Source organism: Rhipicephalus sanguineus, chromosome 4 (assembly GCF_013339695.2).
Source record: "Rhipicephalus sanguineus isolate Rsan-2018 chromosome 4, BIME_Rsan_1.4, whole genome shotgun sequence".
NCBI classification, from domain to species: Eukaryota; Metazoa; Arthropoda; class Arachnida; order Ixodida; family Ixodidae; genus Rhipicephalus; species Rhipicephalus sanguineus.
Window position 1 is genome coordinate 12,156,333 of NC_051179.1, and position 17,070 is coordinate 12,173,402.

At 46.4% G+C, this 17,070-nt stretch overlaps 1 protein-coding gene across 3 annotated transcripts in view; it reads right to left on the reverse strand.

The window, feature by feature from the left end:
* The window catches only part of LOC119389399 (carboxypeptidase M), a 76,973-nt gene that overhangs the window by 48,776 nt on the left and 11,127 nt on the right, over positions 1–17,070 (reverse strand). Inside the window, exon 1 of one of the 3 annotated variants that reach the window (XM_049414417.1) lies at positions 10,977–11,001. The exons of the other annotated variants lie outside the window; for them this stretch is intronic. Within the exon in view, the coding sequence (XP_049270374.1) occupies positions 10,977–10,986 (10 nt within the window). The 5' untranslated portion in view covers positions 10,987–11,001. Of the gene's footprint in view, positions 1–10,976; positions 11,002–17,070 lie in introns of those variants that run through there. 3 annotated transcript variants of the gene reach the window in all.

The following is a 17,070-nucleotide window of genomic DNA, read 5'->3' on the forward strand; positions in this document are numbered from 1 at the left end:
TCTGGGACAACCGTGTGCGCCTCGATAATACTGTGCAGTACTGCGGGAGCTACACGAAGTGCGACGAGACGATAGACGTTGAGCGGCACTCAAACGTGACGCTTTGACAAACGTGCAGTATGTGTAGGAAGTTTTGTCACTGGCAAAATGCAGACTACGGATGTACGAAATATGTGCCCTTACCCGGCGTGGTGGTCCAGTGGATATATGGTGTTTGGCTGCTGACCCGAAGGTGGCGGGATCGAATCCCAGCCGCGGCGGACGCATTTCGACGGAGGCGTAATACTAGTGGCCCGCACACTTGGATTTAGGTGCACATTAAAGAACCCCATGTGGTCGAAATTTCCGTATCCCTCCATTACGGCGTCCCTCATAATCATATCATTGTTTTGGGACTTAAAACCCCGAACATTATTACTTAATTGGAACATGTGACCTGCGCGAGAACTCATCGCGAGAGGAAGCTCTACCGTTACTCTCTTGCATCTCATGAAATTAGGAATTCGTTTTAGTTTCCTTACGCTCTATTCTTTTTTTTTTTTCTTACGTTATTTCTTTTCATCACTACTGCGACAAAACCAGTAGCCGTCGCGATTGTAAAGTGACTACATCTCTTCCGTATTTTTCAAACTAAAGAAAAGTCTAACATGTGACAGCACGTGCAAACTAATGACAGCACGCATTCGTAAACAAAGATGTAAGTACCAACCACGAGGCTCAAGCGACATTGCTTTCTCGACCATTATTCGACAAAAAAAAAAAAAAGAATAATAATTTCTGATTAACTCAATGTTTTACACACTATAAACATATCTATGTTATGATGCACGATTTTTACGTCGCAGTGAAGGTGACGCAGACAGTGACCTTGTAAGTTGGCAGACTAACCACACTCGGCGTGTTTTCCTTGCGATTAGAAAGCGTGGCGCCGCGTAGAGTGCGATTAGGCAGACTATGCCTGGTAAGCGCATTCCACGTGGTTGCAACTGTGCAAGCCCACTGATCGCGCAGTCAAGGGTAACTCAGTTGGCCTTCTGAAACACTATACTAGAGTTGCGTTGGCGACTATCTTGAATGGCTGCTGCTTTCACTGTCAATAACATCAAAGAGTCACGAGTACTAACGCCAGGCGAAGTGACAGTTCGTGTCATACGATCTGCGGCTCGTATTATATGAAACAGTATATGCTTGGGTAACATATTTTGTGCGCTAAAGAAGTGACTTCGTATATATAGTTCTGGCGTGGACTGAACAGTCGAACTGCGTTTATCGAATCATGCCGTACACAGAACAATGCTGAGACGTATTAACCTTAGGACTCCAAATATATGAATGCAGCGGATTGCGTTACGCTGAGAAGTTATCCACGAGGATGGCAGCGGCATGTTGAAACTATAGTTTAGGTATTCCTAATGGTGTATACACCATTAGGAATACCTATAGAATGCGAAGTCATGTACATACCTCGCAGCGCTCTCAAAGGACGGAAGGCGTATTGGCGTTTTTCCATGTAAAATTCACGAAGACCTGGCTTTCTCAAAGCTTGGCCGTTACGCCGTTCGTGCCACTTAAATTACGTGTGTGGGTTAAAACAAATATGCGGCACGGGACCAGTAAACATACGTATGCATCTGCTCTGAGGTAATCAAACATTAATGATATCACGCGTATACGCAACAATATGACTGACCGTTGTGCTCATTCTTATCTCTCGCTCTCTCATAATTAACGGCTATAACTAATACGTTTTGCGTCACCATTACATTGCTGAATAGCTACGCTTTTATTTTACGAAACCATATACAAACCATCATGACTACCGCTGTCGATGATGGCTGTGAACATGTAGAAGTTAAAGAGAAGCTCGTAACACTGTAGCAGCCTTGCTAAAGCTAAAGAAAACAACAATATAGAATTAATAATGATGACGACGATTACGACAATGATGATAATTATGATTGTGGTGGTGGTAATGGTGGTCGCACACGTAGCCAACGAAACCCTGTATCATGGCACATGCAGTCAAGTAAACAAACTAAATGCCATACCATTTCTTCGCCTCATATGTGTCAAATGACAGGCTAGGTGCTGTAGAGAACGTGACTAACAATCAGCGTGACCCTCGGCGCTGTTCAAACATGCATCATTGGCTTGCCTATGTACTGACATATGGTGCTCTGGTTCGCTCTCACTTGCCTCAGAACAGGGGCGTAGCCAAGGGGGGGGCTTCAACCCCCCCCCCCCCTCCAAAATTTTTCAGTTTTGCTTGCGTATATATACACGCACACATACAAACGCACGCACGAACATACATAAAGTATGGTTGAAACCCCCCCCCCCCCCCCCCGAAAAGAATTTCTGGCTACGCCCCTGCCTCAGAAAGACTCTTTAGAGATCGACCTGTCTTTCCCTTTTTGAGGTTGCATAATTCGAGCATAACGAGCAACAGGATGTACAGTATTTCGCCACCACTATTTTATCTTTCACACGAAGCAAGCAAGCATCTTCTGCCCGCTGGACGTATGACTTTCTTTTCTTCGAAGTCGATAAGAGCATCCTGTTTGCACGTTGTACGTTCTGTTACGACGCTTGATTAGCGCATGACACTGTGTAGAGCACGAGTGGGCGTACGACAGAACTCTCCGATTACCATGCCAAGCCTTCGAAGCACTGCACGGCTTCGGCGAGGCAAGGAGCGTCCTTCGGAGACCCGTAACCTTCTCTCCGTGGCGGTAGCCTCGAGTTTTCTTTTTCCTTCATTTTTTTTCTGAGATAGGCTAGAGAGCCGTTCGGGTGCACCCATCTCAGCTTTCGGCTTCCGTCCACGCACGCTGCTGTTATCGGCTTCATCCGCATCTCTCCGCTTCCTCTGACTCAAACGCTTTTTCCGGTAGGCAGAAGGATAACCTTACAACTCCGGCACTGTTATAACATTACATTTCAAGCCCCAGCGTTGTCTCTATAAATGTACATTTTTGCGTGAGGAAGCGAATAGTTAAGAGAAAGAGAGATTTCACTTGTGTTAGCAAATCACCTTCATCCCCCCCCCCCCCAACTTCCTATTCCGTGCCTACGCCAGTATCCAGCAGCGTTTGTCCGTTGTGTCTTCTTTTTTTCGTCCTGGTAGTTTCGCGCTCTAGTTTCTAATTGTCTTTACCCTAATCTTCACATTTCGCAACAAAATCGCGCGTGCGTAGATATCGAGCCCCTCGTGCATTCCGCTCGACAGGCAAGCAACGCGCGATGTATACAACCAGGATGTTCACCACCACGCACTCGGCGTCTTCGTGCCATGGAACTGCCGCGCGGCGAGCACATGCCGCTCTTTAGAGCTGCGACTTCACGCGTTCGCGGTGCACCACCTCTCCCACCGAAGGTATGCGATTGGCCTTATCGCCTCACAACACGGTGAAGGCGGATCCCCCCCCCCCCTTTCCGATCACGTGCCGGTTTGTTTGCCGCGACCAGCAATTTGCAATCACCGAGGCACGCGCAGGCGGCAACGGCGAAAGAAAGCGCGTTTAAATAAGGGGCCGCTTTCAGCCTTGAAAGCAAAGTGTCTTGTCTTACCCGCACACGAACCCTCTCGGCTGGTACGCAGGCCGCGGCAGCGGAAGCACGCTGGCAAGCCGTGTTTGTGCACGCGCGCATGGCCGCGGGCCTGTCGCGATGCCTTCGGTCGCAGGATTCCCCTGCGGGGTTTACTCCATTCGAGAAGCGCGCCTACAAGGCTGCGACAGGATGTAAGCGCGCCGGGTATATAACCACTGCTTGTCGAACGGATGTTTCCCGACGGCAGGATCCTTCTTCGGGTGCGAGCTAGTTGGTATTCGATTGTAAACTTACGTACAGCGCATACAAGGACAAGGGGACAAGAATAAGGACCAAAATAAGCGCTGAGAAGAACACGCATATATACTACAGTAACGCTCATTCATTCGAACTCGGTTAATTCGAACTGACGCCCTGGTCCCGGCACAGCCCAGTGTATTTCTATGGGGGAAAACTTCCGATAGTTCGAACGCGTCGGTATCCACAACGGTTCATTCGAACGGTGAGGCTTTGAGAAGTCGGCCCACAGTGATCACAATGGGTTGCAAAACCAAACAAAACCAAATTTACTATATAGAGATGCAAAACAACAAAACAGCAGCATTTGTCCTCAGACAAGAATTCTGAAGCTGCGTTGGAACTCTTGGGTAAGCTGCAAGCGATGTTCATGGAGTCGCGACAGAAGAAGCGCAAGCAAATGCAAATTACTGATTAATTTGAATTCTGATTGCATTAGCTCTGCCACGTAAATTAACGTGTTTTGGAGCATAAATAGCGTCATATATTTCGACATTAACACTGCTCGCATGAATGCATGTCGCTGCTTGTTTCTGGCGTATCACTGATTGATCAATTAATTCTGTTCGCTGTTAGAGCTTCATGCACTTAATTTACGAAATCACCTTCCACAAACGTGTAGTTGCGCCTAATCCGCGATAACGAGTCCACAGGTGGCTTCTTTGGGTTCTGCCCGCGCAGTGTGGCGCGGTGTCCGTTCATTCTATAGCGCCAGCCCGCTAATTCGAACTCCGCTTCATTCGAACCATTTTATAGTCCCCTTTGAATTCTAATTAACGAGCTTTTACTACAGCCATGCACACGAGGTAATAAAATAGTAAGGTAAATTTATACAGCCCTCTTACGAGCCTGAATAAGCGAAATGGCACCTATGGATTCTACAGCACATTTTATTGTGCTCAGGTGTGGGACCGTTTACCTGACAAAACGAGGCCGAAGTGTGATACACCTATTTTGAACCGACAGCATTAGTCCAGAACTATAGGGCCATCAAGTTTCGTCTCCTTAGGAGCGCGTGGGCCCTACAAAGATCGCAAGCGAAATTTCGGAGGTGGGGATGAAGAAAAACAAAACTATAAGTGGCTCACGATGAAGGAGCCCATCTCTCTCCAAGCGCGGGCGGCAGTTAAAAATAAGCGCGCACCCGTCGACCCGCCCTCTTCACTTATTCGGCTGACCGCTACGTGAGAGCTCATGGAAAACGTTCGGGCAGACGTTTCCATGTTGGGCACCGTGCGCGAAAGTAAGGCAGAGGTATATACCGTCCGCTCGCTCGTTATAGGAAAGGAAAACCAGCAGGGCAGTACACAAATGTGCCGCATATACCCTCATCGCCCGACGATTTACGAAGGGCCCCTTCGTCTTGTTTTAGACCAGCCTACGGCTTTACCGTGTTCGATGTGCACAGAGGAACGAGCGCCTTCCCCGCTTTCCCTGGCGAGGCTTAAGCGAGTGTCGCGGAAGCGCTCTTCACGCTGTCGCACGCGACTCTCCCTGCGAATGCGCGCACTGCCGGCATCGTTGCGTGTTGAGCCACGAAGAGTGCGGAGATTGCTCGACGTCAGTGCGAACGTAACTAGAACACGATACCAATAACTGAAAAAAAAAAAAAACGGCGTTATCACAGCATGCATTGGGGTCTTCCCTGCAAGCAGCCTTTCATACATTACCCGATACAAGGTTTGAGTACAGGCTATAGTGGTATTCCATTGTAAGCTTGCGTGCAGCGCAGACAAAGACGAGCGTCGACTTCAGACTGATATTTTATTTCGAAAAACATGCATGAATAACTTTCACAGCTTTGCGCCAGATAATAATAATAATAATAATAATAATAATAATAATAATAATAATAATAATAATAATAATAATAATAATAATAATAATATCTGGGGTTTAACGTCCCAAAACCATATGATTATGAGAGACGCCGTAGTGGAGTTAGCAACCAACCCTGTTGCTAACGCACGAAACTGTTGCGCTATTAACCATACGAAAAAGTATGTCGATTGTTCAAAAGGCATTGCCAACCTGATACCCGTGTCTTGTGGTCTGTCTTGTATACGTGGAACAGACAGGTGTCTAAATGTTAGACTATAGAAGAACACGGTGATAAATTGCGAAAAGGGCGAAAAGAGTTTCTTGGAGCTCACATGCGCACACGCGGCCGTGTTCCGTACTTTACCGGACCAGTATCTTGGCTAGACATCCCAACGATAATACAAGAGAGAGATAATAAAACGAGAGAAAGATAGGGAGGTTAACCAGAATTGTAGCATCCGGTTTGCTGCCCTACACTAAGGGGAGGGGGGGAAAGGGAAAGAAAGATGGAAAGGAAAGCGCAGAGAAGAGCAGGCGCGCGATAAAATAAATACAAACAAAAGGAAGCTGTAGAGCGGGAGTACTAAAGCCTATTCAATAGGCCACTGGCACGCAAAAAGTTCAGTAAGGCCTTAAGTGATTTTCGCTGTGCAGACAGTTCGGGTCGGCATTCCAGCACTGACTGTTCCGACAGGGGTCTGTCGTCAAGGCGGGCCAACACAGCAGATAATACAAGAATTATCATTGAAGCAGCAGAAGTGGCTGAAGGGAACTCAATTAGCAAGCCATCAGTCACATTGACAAAAAACTTGAAATCGCACATGCGCTCTCGTTCGCGTCAGGATGCCATGGCTGAACTGCGTTTAGTTTTGTTCGATTGTAGTGCACAATATTGATGTTGGCTGTCGTGTTTAGACTTGGGGCGTTCATTATCTCGCGCAGATAGTTATTTATGCACGTTTCTTCGAAATCAGTTGGAAGTCAGCGCTCGTATTTTCGTTCTTTGTCCTTTCGTCTTTGTCTGCGCTGCAGGCAAGTTTGCACACACAAGTATAATAATATAATTGTCGGGGTTTTACGCCCCAAAACCAAGATATGGTAAAGGGAGACGCCGTAGTGGAGGGCTCCGGAAATTTCGACCATCTGGTGTTCTTTAACGCGCACCTAGACCTAAGCACACGGGCCACAAGCATTCCGCCTCCATCAAAATGCGGCCGCCACGGCAGGGATTCGATCCCGCGACCTTCGGGTCAGCAGTCCAGCACCATAACCGCTAGACCACCACGGCGGGTTCACACACAAGTCTCAAAATATAATACACCTGGGTGCCTGCTTGGAGAACAGGATATATATAAACAGAACAAAAAAGAAAATTCTACAGGAGCCCACTGCGCGCTATAGTCGTGTCTGTGACTACTAATAAAGTTTGACCAACCAACCAACCAACTAACCAACCAACCAACCAACCAACCAACCAACCAACCAACCAACCAACCAACCAACCAACCAACCAACCAACCAACCAACCAACCAACCAAACAACCAACCAACCCCTGCCTGCTTTCTTGCTCTCGAGTTCGGTTCATGGCGTATGCTCGAGTAAGTTCAGTAAATACATCAACTTGCAGAAGAAAACGCAGGCACCACGTGCCGTGATTCATTGCATACTGAGATCGCTACGGCATCAATGCCTCAACATTTGTGCTAGGAAGCCACTAAGGCACCAGCCGAATTCAACTTTCGAATTGCAATATATACAGGCGACATGCGCAATAAATTGCGCTAACGAAATACATTCTACCATAGCGGCTACTCACGTACGTGGGAGCCAGGCTTAAGTAAGTTACGGCTTCGATTCCGCGTCTCATAAAATGTGCGCGACTTTATTTAGGTAACCCAAGGATTCCAACAGACTCCTGCATGTAGAGCGATAAAAAAAAATGTCCTAGAGGGCTCGCTGCAGACAACGTTGTATTAGTGTATATCATTTAATGGTCTCTGCATTTCAGGATGTATAATGAACATCTAAAAAACGCGCAATGACACGCGCAAATTTTTATTTATTTATTTATTTATTTATTTATTTATTTATTTATTTATTTATTTATTTATTTATTTATTTATTTATTTATTTATTTATTTATTTATTTATTTATTTATAGATTACTGCGGACAAAAAGTCAAGCAGGGTAAGCAATATACACATGATACACACTAAACAACAGAATGAAAGAAGGTTGCAAAGTGTTTTTTACACAATTTCTTTGGATATAAGACGGAGGGTTACGATTTAAAAAAATGAAGAACAACTCAACAACTTGGTCATAATACAATTCTAAGGAAGTCATGGAAGAATAGTATTTACACCAATGGTCTAGGGCGTTGGGGAAATGCTTCGGTTAGTTTATTCCAATCAGCTATTGTTTGTGGGAAAAAGGAGCGGCGAAAAGTGTCAGACCTTGCGAAGATTGGCGTTAGGGAATGAGGATAGTGGTGCCGAGTGGGTCTGCTTAACAAGGGGGATAGGTATGCTGCGGTGTCTAGGATAGCCTGTGGTTTACTATGTCTGAAAGAAACTGTAGCCGACTTTTTTTTCGTCGAATTTGCAATAGTTCTATACCATATGCCGTTAGTAATGCAGTGGGGAGGGGGGGGGGGGGGGTCGGTTAACATAAATTTACTATAAACAAATCGTACTGCTTTTCTTTGAATTCTTTCTAGATTTTGAACGCTAATTTTTTTGTGGGGATCCCAAACTATGGAGGCGTATTCAAGTTTTGGCCTAATTAAGGAAAAGTAGGAGATGAGTTTAACACGAGGCGGGGCAGTCTTGAGCTTGTGGCGGAGAAGGCATAATTTACGGAAAGCGGCAGAGAAGATGTTATTTACGTGCAAATTCCAGGATAAGGTACTTGTTAACGTTAGGCCTAAGTATTTATAGCAGGCTACATTAAGTAATAGTGCTTCAGATAAATTGTATGTGTAGTCTAATGGGACTTTTTTGCGCGTTATGGATAGATACCGACATTTATTTACATTAAGAAGCATTCCCCATTTTTCACACCACTTTGACACATTGCCTAAGTTAGTATTAAGGTCACATTGGTCACTAATGCAGGTTACATCTCTAAACAAAACACAATCGTCAGCTAATAGACGAATTTGTACCGGGGGGTGCTAATTACATCGACAATGTCATCAATGTAGACCAGAAACAGTAGGGGGCCTAGTACGCTCCCCTGCGGAACGCCAGAAGTCACCGGAAGGCAGCCGGATTGTTTTTCTCCCACCTGAACGTATTGGTTGCGATTGTGTAGATAAGCTGAGATCCACGAGATAAATATTTCTGGTATGCCCAACTAACCGAAGCTTTATAATTAGTTTATCGTGTGGAATTGTGTCGAATACTTTACTGTAGTCTAAGAATATTACATCAGTTTGGCCGTTAGCATCGAGACAATCTGCAAAGGTGTGAACGATAGTAACCAATTGTGTTGCAGTAGAAAATCCTTTTCGAAACCCGTGTTGATGATTTGTTAAAACTGAGTTCTCTTCTAAGAATTCATTTAATTTATGAGCTATTATGTGTTCGATAAGCTTACCGCATGATGATGTTAAGGAGATCGGTCGATAATTTTGTAGTACTAGACTGTCACCTTTCTTGAATATAGGAACAACTCGTGCCAACTTCCAGTCCTCTGGCAATTCAGCTGACAATAGAGACACACGAGAAATGACGACTAAGTATTTTGCAACAGACTGTGCAAAGTGACGCAGAAATATGTTGGGGATATTGTCAGGTTCGCAAGAAGTTTTAGTCTTCGAGTTCAACAACATAGCAACGACACCAAATAAAAAAAAAGAAAGAAAAGCAGAAACTGAAAAGCGCGCTCAATGTGAAAAGTACGAAATGCGGTTACACAAAATTACGCACGCTGTAACTGGCACTTCCTATATAGTGCCACGGCACTTCCACAAGAGCATTTCAAGTTTCCTTGGTGCACTGATATATTGTCGGTGCCATACCTATATACGCGACGAATTAATTCGGCCTTCGCTCTTATCACCCGCGCGTGCGTAGAAAAATTCAACGCGGCCACGCATGAGGCAGCGCAATGGCGGCAAACGTAGGCATTCGGCCGCAGCAGCAGCCGTTTCGCGCCAACGGATGCAAGGAAGCGCGCGCTAGCCTGGCTACGCCGATAACTGCGCGCTCAGGCCGACATCCTGAAGTAATAATGGCTGAAAGACATTCGGACTGCGTCGGGGCAAAAGTCCGCAGTGGGAAAACTGCCGGCACTGTCTTTTTCTTTAAATATCACGTAACTGAGTAGATGCTTTCGTTACTTAATTATATTTCTACTAGATTCGCGTTAATTGGTGCCTGCGATAGAAGACGAAATCTTATTTGCAAGCAGCGGGACCGCGCCGGTTATTGAATTCGAACTTTGACAACCAGGAACCGATAAACATTTCGCAACTGCACGTAGAGTGGACCGCACAGTCTTAAGGACTGCGCGAGCGCGCGGTGAAGTTTTCGCCTGCGCCGTGTAGTGGTGAGCCGTCTGCTGTCGAGAGCATAGCTCTGGCCGCGCAATCGCCAGCGCAGTGCTCTCGACAGCAGACGGCTTGCCACTAGACGGCGCAGATTGCAGTTTCGGCACGCGCTCCCGTGGTCCGTATTATTCTGTGACCGATTCTATATCTGCTAGTTGGCCATATAGACCAAGTTTATGCAAAGTTCATTTTTGTTTTGTTCTATATGCTTATGCATTCTTGTATTTAAAAGAAAACGAATCTCAGATGTTCGGTCGTTACCACGTCTGTAAGGGCCGCAACAGGAAACAACAAATGCGACACAAAGACGCCCCGGTTAAAAAGAAAGCAAAACGCACAGGATAAAGCATTCATATTTCGCTAAGCCTAAGTATAGCATAACACTCAAAATAGATTGCAATAAACCTGCTAGAGCCCCAGTAAGTAATCGCGCTACGTGTGCACGCATGCGCGCACCTTTCGACTTGAGTAACACAGCCAACGTTTTCTGTTCGACCGTTCTAAGCAGCTGTGCGAAATTAAGAGTTAGGTAACTCCAATAGTAAGTACTTGATTAGTGCCAGCCGTCGCCTCATCCTTTATACTCAAACGATCGTAAAGAAAATAAAGTACTAACTGATCTCATATAGAAAGGAATGGAAAGGAAGAAAAAAATATCGTTATTTCATAAATATGCTTTTCCTTTCATTGATGAAGATCATCGTGCAAACTGTCTCGGTAATAAAACAAAAAAATATCCGCCGACTCACGATGTGTCATGGTTCTGGGAGAAGTGGTTCGCGCTCTTCGGCTTTACCGTAGGCTACGACGATCGACCCTGGCTTGCGACGGTTCACGATCGGCTGGGCCCATGGGCCGGCTAGTTGGCATCCAAGGCATAGAACGCGTCGTGCCACCTCAAACGTCCGTTCACACAGGCGCTGCAGCCAACAGAGTGACGTGCGAGCCGACGCAGGAACACCGCCCCCTCCTCGCACGACGCCGGCAACAGTGTGAGAGCGGCGGAAACGGAAGCGCGGGGGCTTCCGCTTCTTCCTGTGTATCTTAGCCTCGACGGCAGGACTTCGCGGTAATTAAGTGCCAAGGACGCGATGGGCAAGACGCGGCGGGAAAAAAAGAAGTCGCGTTTCAACACCGTTCGGTCGGTCCCACAGCACGCGGAGGAGGTGCGCTTCAGGGAAACGGAAACCAGAGAACGCTGCTCTCCGAATTTCCTGCTTCGCTGGGAAACGGACGAACGAGGTCGATGGATCGAGCGTTTGACCAATTCTCCAGTCGCGCCAAATCACGCGTCATTCATTCCGCTTCATCTTGTGCGGGCTGAAGAACATTTTCCACGTCATAATGCGAACGAACTGGAGTAAGGAGTTTAGAAGAACAGGGCGAGTGCCACTTCATCCGGGGGTGCGCACATAAACCCCTCAGATAATCAATCAGAAATATAGAGGACTGTTTCCAAGCTTTAAGTATTGGTTCTCGGCCTGAAATTACATCGTTTTGCTTGTGTGCGTAAGGGGGGGAGGGGACCAAACCTGGCAACCCTGCATTGTATGATACCCGCCGCAGCATAAACCGCTACCCATAAACTCCTTTAGGTGTTGTTAATGTCCTTTAAGCTAACGTCACCAAACGCAAACTTTGAAGCACGTCGCAAATCTTAAATGTGGTGATGGAGAAATGAAAAGCTACGGCAGAGGAGGCTCCGGTAGATCATAGCTCATGATAAACACCGGTTAACCATCTGTACGAATTGATTGGGCGGTGATTTTTTTTTCTTAATTAATAGCTTTAGCTGCTAGGGTGTTGCGATGCTAAACTCGGGAGCGGCTAAAAGCGATTCCCGGACACGGCCATGACCGTGTTCGATGTGGGTGAAATGCAAAAACGCACTTCGATCTATAGGAGCGAAAATAGCTGCGTGGATTTATGTGACCGTTAAAGAACCCTAAGTAGCCGAAGTCAATCCGGAGACCTTCCCCACGGCGTACGTTTCTCGTAATCATATATCGTGGTTCTGGTGCGTAAGGCCGCAGGATTTATTTTTGATTATAACTTCATTCTCGGCTACCAACGTTATCATCGCTTGAGATAAACGTGAACGCTTCTCTGCGCCATTCAGCAAAGCGTTCCCACTTTGGTTTTAATAGCTGTCGTTCAAAAGGAATCGAATTTTATACGCGCTGTCCACTACCGTGCAAGCAGATAACATAACATAGTACAGGCAGGCACTGTCGACACGGTGGTTGTTGTTCAGTCGTTCCCATTCACTGCTTCTGTCGAAGCTAGTAGCAACGGTGTAGCAATGACTGGTCTTCCGACAAACGGCTCCCGCTACGCGTGTCAAGGCTCTCCCTGCGCCGCGCACAAGCGAATTTCACCGGTGAAGCTCTCCGGACTGCGTCACATGCGAGCCTACGTAAAACAATCACTCGCAGTAAGCGATGCGCAACGGACCATGCTCTGTAGCAGACCATCTCGCGTTCAATGACTTTCTTCGTGGTATTTATTGCTGGCGAAGACCGACGATCTGTCTTCGTTTTCTACTCCGCTAGGTGCAAGGTGACGGCATTTGTATGACCCTGCGCGTGAGACGCAGTGCTGGTCGATCGAGTACTTTCTATTTGATGCATCGTGTTGCTACTTGCCCCTTCGCCACCTTTATTTTGTCTTGGAGACGGTATTTACGAGCCTTTAAGTACGTTGTTCTCCAGGCTCGCATTTCGCAAGTCATTGGCTTCTTGTTCTTCGCGGGCCCGGTGCTGTTCTTGTGCGTAAAGTTTTGGTTCCTCTGCACGGAACGACCGTTACACATGGGCGGCACGCTCTCACCAAAAAGAAAACGTCACACCGGCAGTCTAATAACTTTCGTAAGGTTAATGTCTACGATCGTGGCGGCACGCTGTCCATTTTATGCGCCATCTGGAACGGTATAAAATGAAACTTAGATTTACTAATATTTTGTTCTCGTAATCAAGGCCTATAACCCTTGTCAAGGGGCCGACTATGACCCTTATCGAATGTTGACTCCAGCGACAGTTCCTGCTACGCTAGACAAATTTTTATCACTTAAGGACTCCGCCTTACGTTGAACTTTTAACGTGGAAAAAGGACCGACGAGAACGTTTTCGTCGAAGCAAGAAAATCGCGCCAAGAGGGGTACTTTTGCGAATTTTGCCAGAGACGCAAGCGAAAATGGGAGAATATTTGAGCGATAATGTCGCAGGCCACCGAAAATCTCTAATATTAGCTTTTGCAAAATGAAATTTAAAAATCGGAAACGACTGTGAAAGAAGGTGAATTCAAGTTAAACAGAAGAACGTAATTTAGCAAACACTGAGATCGGACTAGTTGGTACTGATTCATAGCTTCTGAAAGTGCAAAAAAAAAAAAGATAGAGAGAATAAAAACACGATACCCCGAAAGGAGAACACAAGAGAAGCGCTGGGTTCTTCTTTCGGGTACGTTTTTTTTTTTTTTCAGCGCCATCAGAAGGTACTGAGAAATGTGCCGTCTTAAAAAAGAAATAAGAAAACTTCTTCGCGTTTTACACTAACGACTATATATATATATATATATATATATATATATATATATATATATATATATATATATATATATATATATATATATATATATATATATATATATATATATATATATATATATATAATTCAGGTTTCATTCTCAGAGAGAGCGCCGTTGAATATACAGCACATTTTTTTTAGGTGCACAGCAAGTGGATCGGTGTCTAAGACAAATATGAAATACTTCGCTGAACACTAGCCTGCGTCGTACGATAAACTTATGATCAGCGCCGAAGCCGTATATGCCCAAACATTTTCCCCCTTTTTCCTCTAAGCTAAGCTTTTAGTTTTGCAGCCTCTGATCTCCATTTTCCGCGTCAGAGAACGATCCACCAAGAAGAGAGCGCAATCATGCTGAACTCACGAAAAGCTCTTTAGTAAAGAAAAAAGAAGCGAGACAATTAAACCTTGAGCGTAGATTCGGAGCACACGCGCGCACATGGCAGGCTGCCTATTTTTCGTATGGCCGCCGTAAACGTGAGCCCGACTCTTCCTGTTCGATAAGACGAATAACGACGGAAGCTCGTCCAGCATTCTGAATGAATCGCATTCGCAATTGTTTCCACATGGCGGCCTAGTCCTTGGTTATCTGAGCCAATATCAAACCTCACCACCATCAGCGTTTAGTGGCTCTCGGACGCGCAGTGAATAGAATTGTAACTTGCACTGCCGCGCGTAGGCGATTCAATCGAGGCATCGCTGTGTTGGAATGTACGGTTCTGACTCGATTCCCTCGAGGGCCGACCTCTGACCTGCAGGACCGCTACTACAGGTGAGCGGAACCTGCCGGACAGCTCTCTACAATCTGCAGGCAGATCAGGAGCTGTATTATTATACCGGCCGAGTTTCTCGTACACTGCAGAATCGACTTCCTGATAGGTTACTTCACATCCCTCTTTTGGCACAAGAGGTGAACAGAACAAGACAGGGAGAGAAAGGACAGAATCTGGTAATGGATCGGAATGACTAAGTAGCAGTCTCAATGTATTGCCTCGTGTGAAGCAATTTATATTCAACTCTCCTCAATAGAAGATCGGAAACTTGAAACGTTCGAGATGGCCCAAAAGCCAGTACAACTGTCCGATTTCCTAGCGTCGCCTGTTCGCCGGCCTTCGGACAGACCGCACGCAACTGCCTCTGTAGATTGTCAACCCCTATAAGCATTAGTTTACTAAAACTAGTACCTCGAACATGCAGTGTCATACTGGTAATATTTACCTGAAGACCGCTATTTGTGGCTTCTATGAGGCGACAACGCTTTCTCTTTGAAATTTATTTCATTAAAAATTACAGCACAAGCCATTCACTGACCTTGATCAAGTTCAATGCGTATAGCATCAATTGTACTTGTATTTCCTAATGTATTCATCCAAATGTATTTCCTCAAGTATTTCCTAATGTATTCATCCGCACCCACGTTAGACGTAACGCCGAACCGACGAGACTATGTCACCGTTGTGGAAGACGGGATAAGCGTCTGAACGCGCTCGCTTGCACGCGGGCCACTTTAAGGCCAAAGCCTTAGATGCCTCGTCAAGCGCAAAAATTGACTGTCGGCGTCAACACGAGTGATGTAAAAATTCATCACGTGGTGAAATCAATATACGGCATCACAGATCGCCAGAACTGTGGCGTCATCATGGCGTCACTATGAGGTCACATAATGTGACATCACATGACGACGTCACCGCGTGACATCGTTGCAAAGCCAAAGGTGGGCCGATCACGGAGGCAGTCCAAAATCAGGTCAGGTGCAGAAAGCTCTCAAAGTCTCCGATCCTGGAGGCAGTGCAAAAGCACGTTAGGTGGAGAAAGCTTTGGGAGGGGCGCGGGGAAGGATCAGTACATGGAGTGAGAAGAAAAAAATACATGGTTGATCCCTCCGTCATAGGAATCGGAATAACACGAAAGTAAAGCGTGCCCTTACAGAAGCAACTGATTGTTTACGATGTAAGAGAGTTTGCACAATGTATATTGATGTCTGGCAGCTATAGCACCGTTTAACGTGGATGTGCCCACTTTGATGATTGGTGGTACATCACCATCCCGATGACTAATGTCCCTGCTAAATGATTAAACAAACCCTCATGTTCGCTGTAGGAGTTAACGGTGAAAGCGTAATCAGAAAACTAGGCGTGATAGCCAGAAGAGCGTCGCATATTGGACGCAGAACTTGGTCGCTATCCCGCGGAATGTTAAAATGTTATTGAACACTACGGCCGGACTAGAGGGAAACGCAAAGCGCGTCGTGCCGCCCCGGTAGCCCGGCCGCGCGCGTCGCAGAGCTATGAGTGAGGCCGACGCTTTTTACGACGCTTGGCTAAGGTCGACACCTCGCGGTGTGTTAAGGCAGTGACAAAATTGAACTTCGATTGAAAACGCGCCGAATGGGAGGGACGTGTAGTGCGTTTCAGGTGCTAATCGCAGAGGCCACAATAAAAGCGAATTACTTTACCTCTCCCAGAGGGCAACACCACCCCGCCGACCGGGAGAGTGGTAGATATAAAAGGCGCGTTTGTAAAGTGTATAGAGTCTGTGACCGTGGCGCAGTGGATAGCGTGCATGGCATCTTTTGTTGCGGACCGAGCGGTCGTGGGTTCGATGCCCGTTGACGGCACTTTTTTTCTTTGTCATCTGATCGTGTATATTTTTTCAACGTCATTTCCGTGACGGAAATACGTCACCGAAGTCTTGGTGGACCCCGGCATAAAACACTTTCGTGTTAAAAGAAGATGGCTCCCCCTTCGAGTCGTCTTAGTCGAATGCATAAGGGACCCTGAGAGTTTTTAAAGCGTCCGCGTGCTAGCGATTCCGCCGGATTAGGCATGCGCCTGCGGCGTCGAGCAGCATTGGGCTTTGATACTGGAGGCTCAGTCGACAGAAATGTTCCAGTTGCCAGAAAGTTTTCAAGAACTTTACAATTGTCCCATGTGCATATGCGCTGCGCTGACGTCACCCACGTGTGTGTGTGTGTGTGTGTGTGTGTGTGTGTGTGTGTGTGTGTGTGTGTGTGTGTGTGTGTGTGTGTGTGTGTGTGTGTGTGTGTGTGCGCGCCACATCACTCGCGGTGAACCGCATCCAGTTCTGTCGGTGTTAGCTGGCCAGTCTGTCAATAATGGCGGGGAGGTTGCAAAGATATGCTATACACATTTAAGAACAAAGAAAGGCAAGCCTCAAGGAAACTTAGTGAGCGATGTATAATGAGCGAGGGACGCATACGAGTTTCAGCGAGCGGGAGATCGATATCTCACGGTGAAAG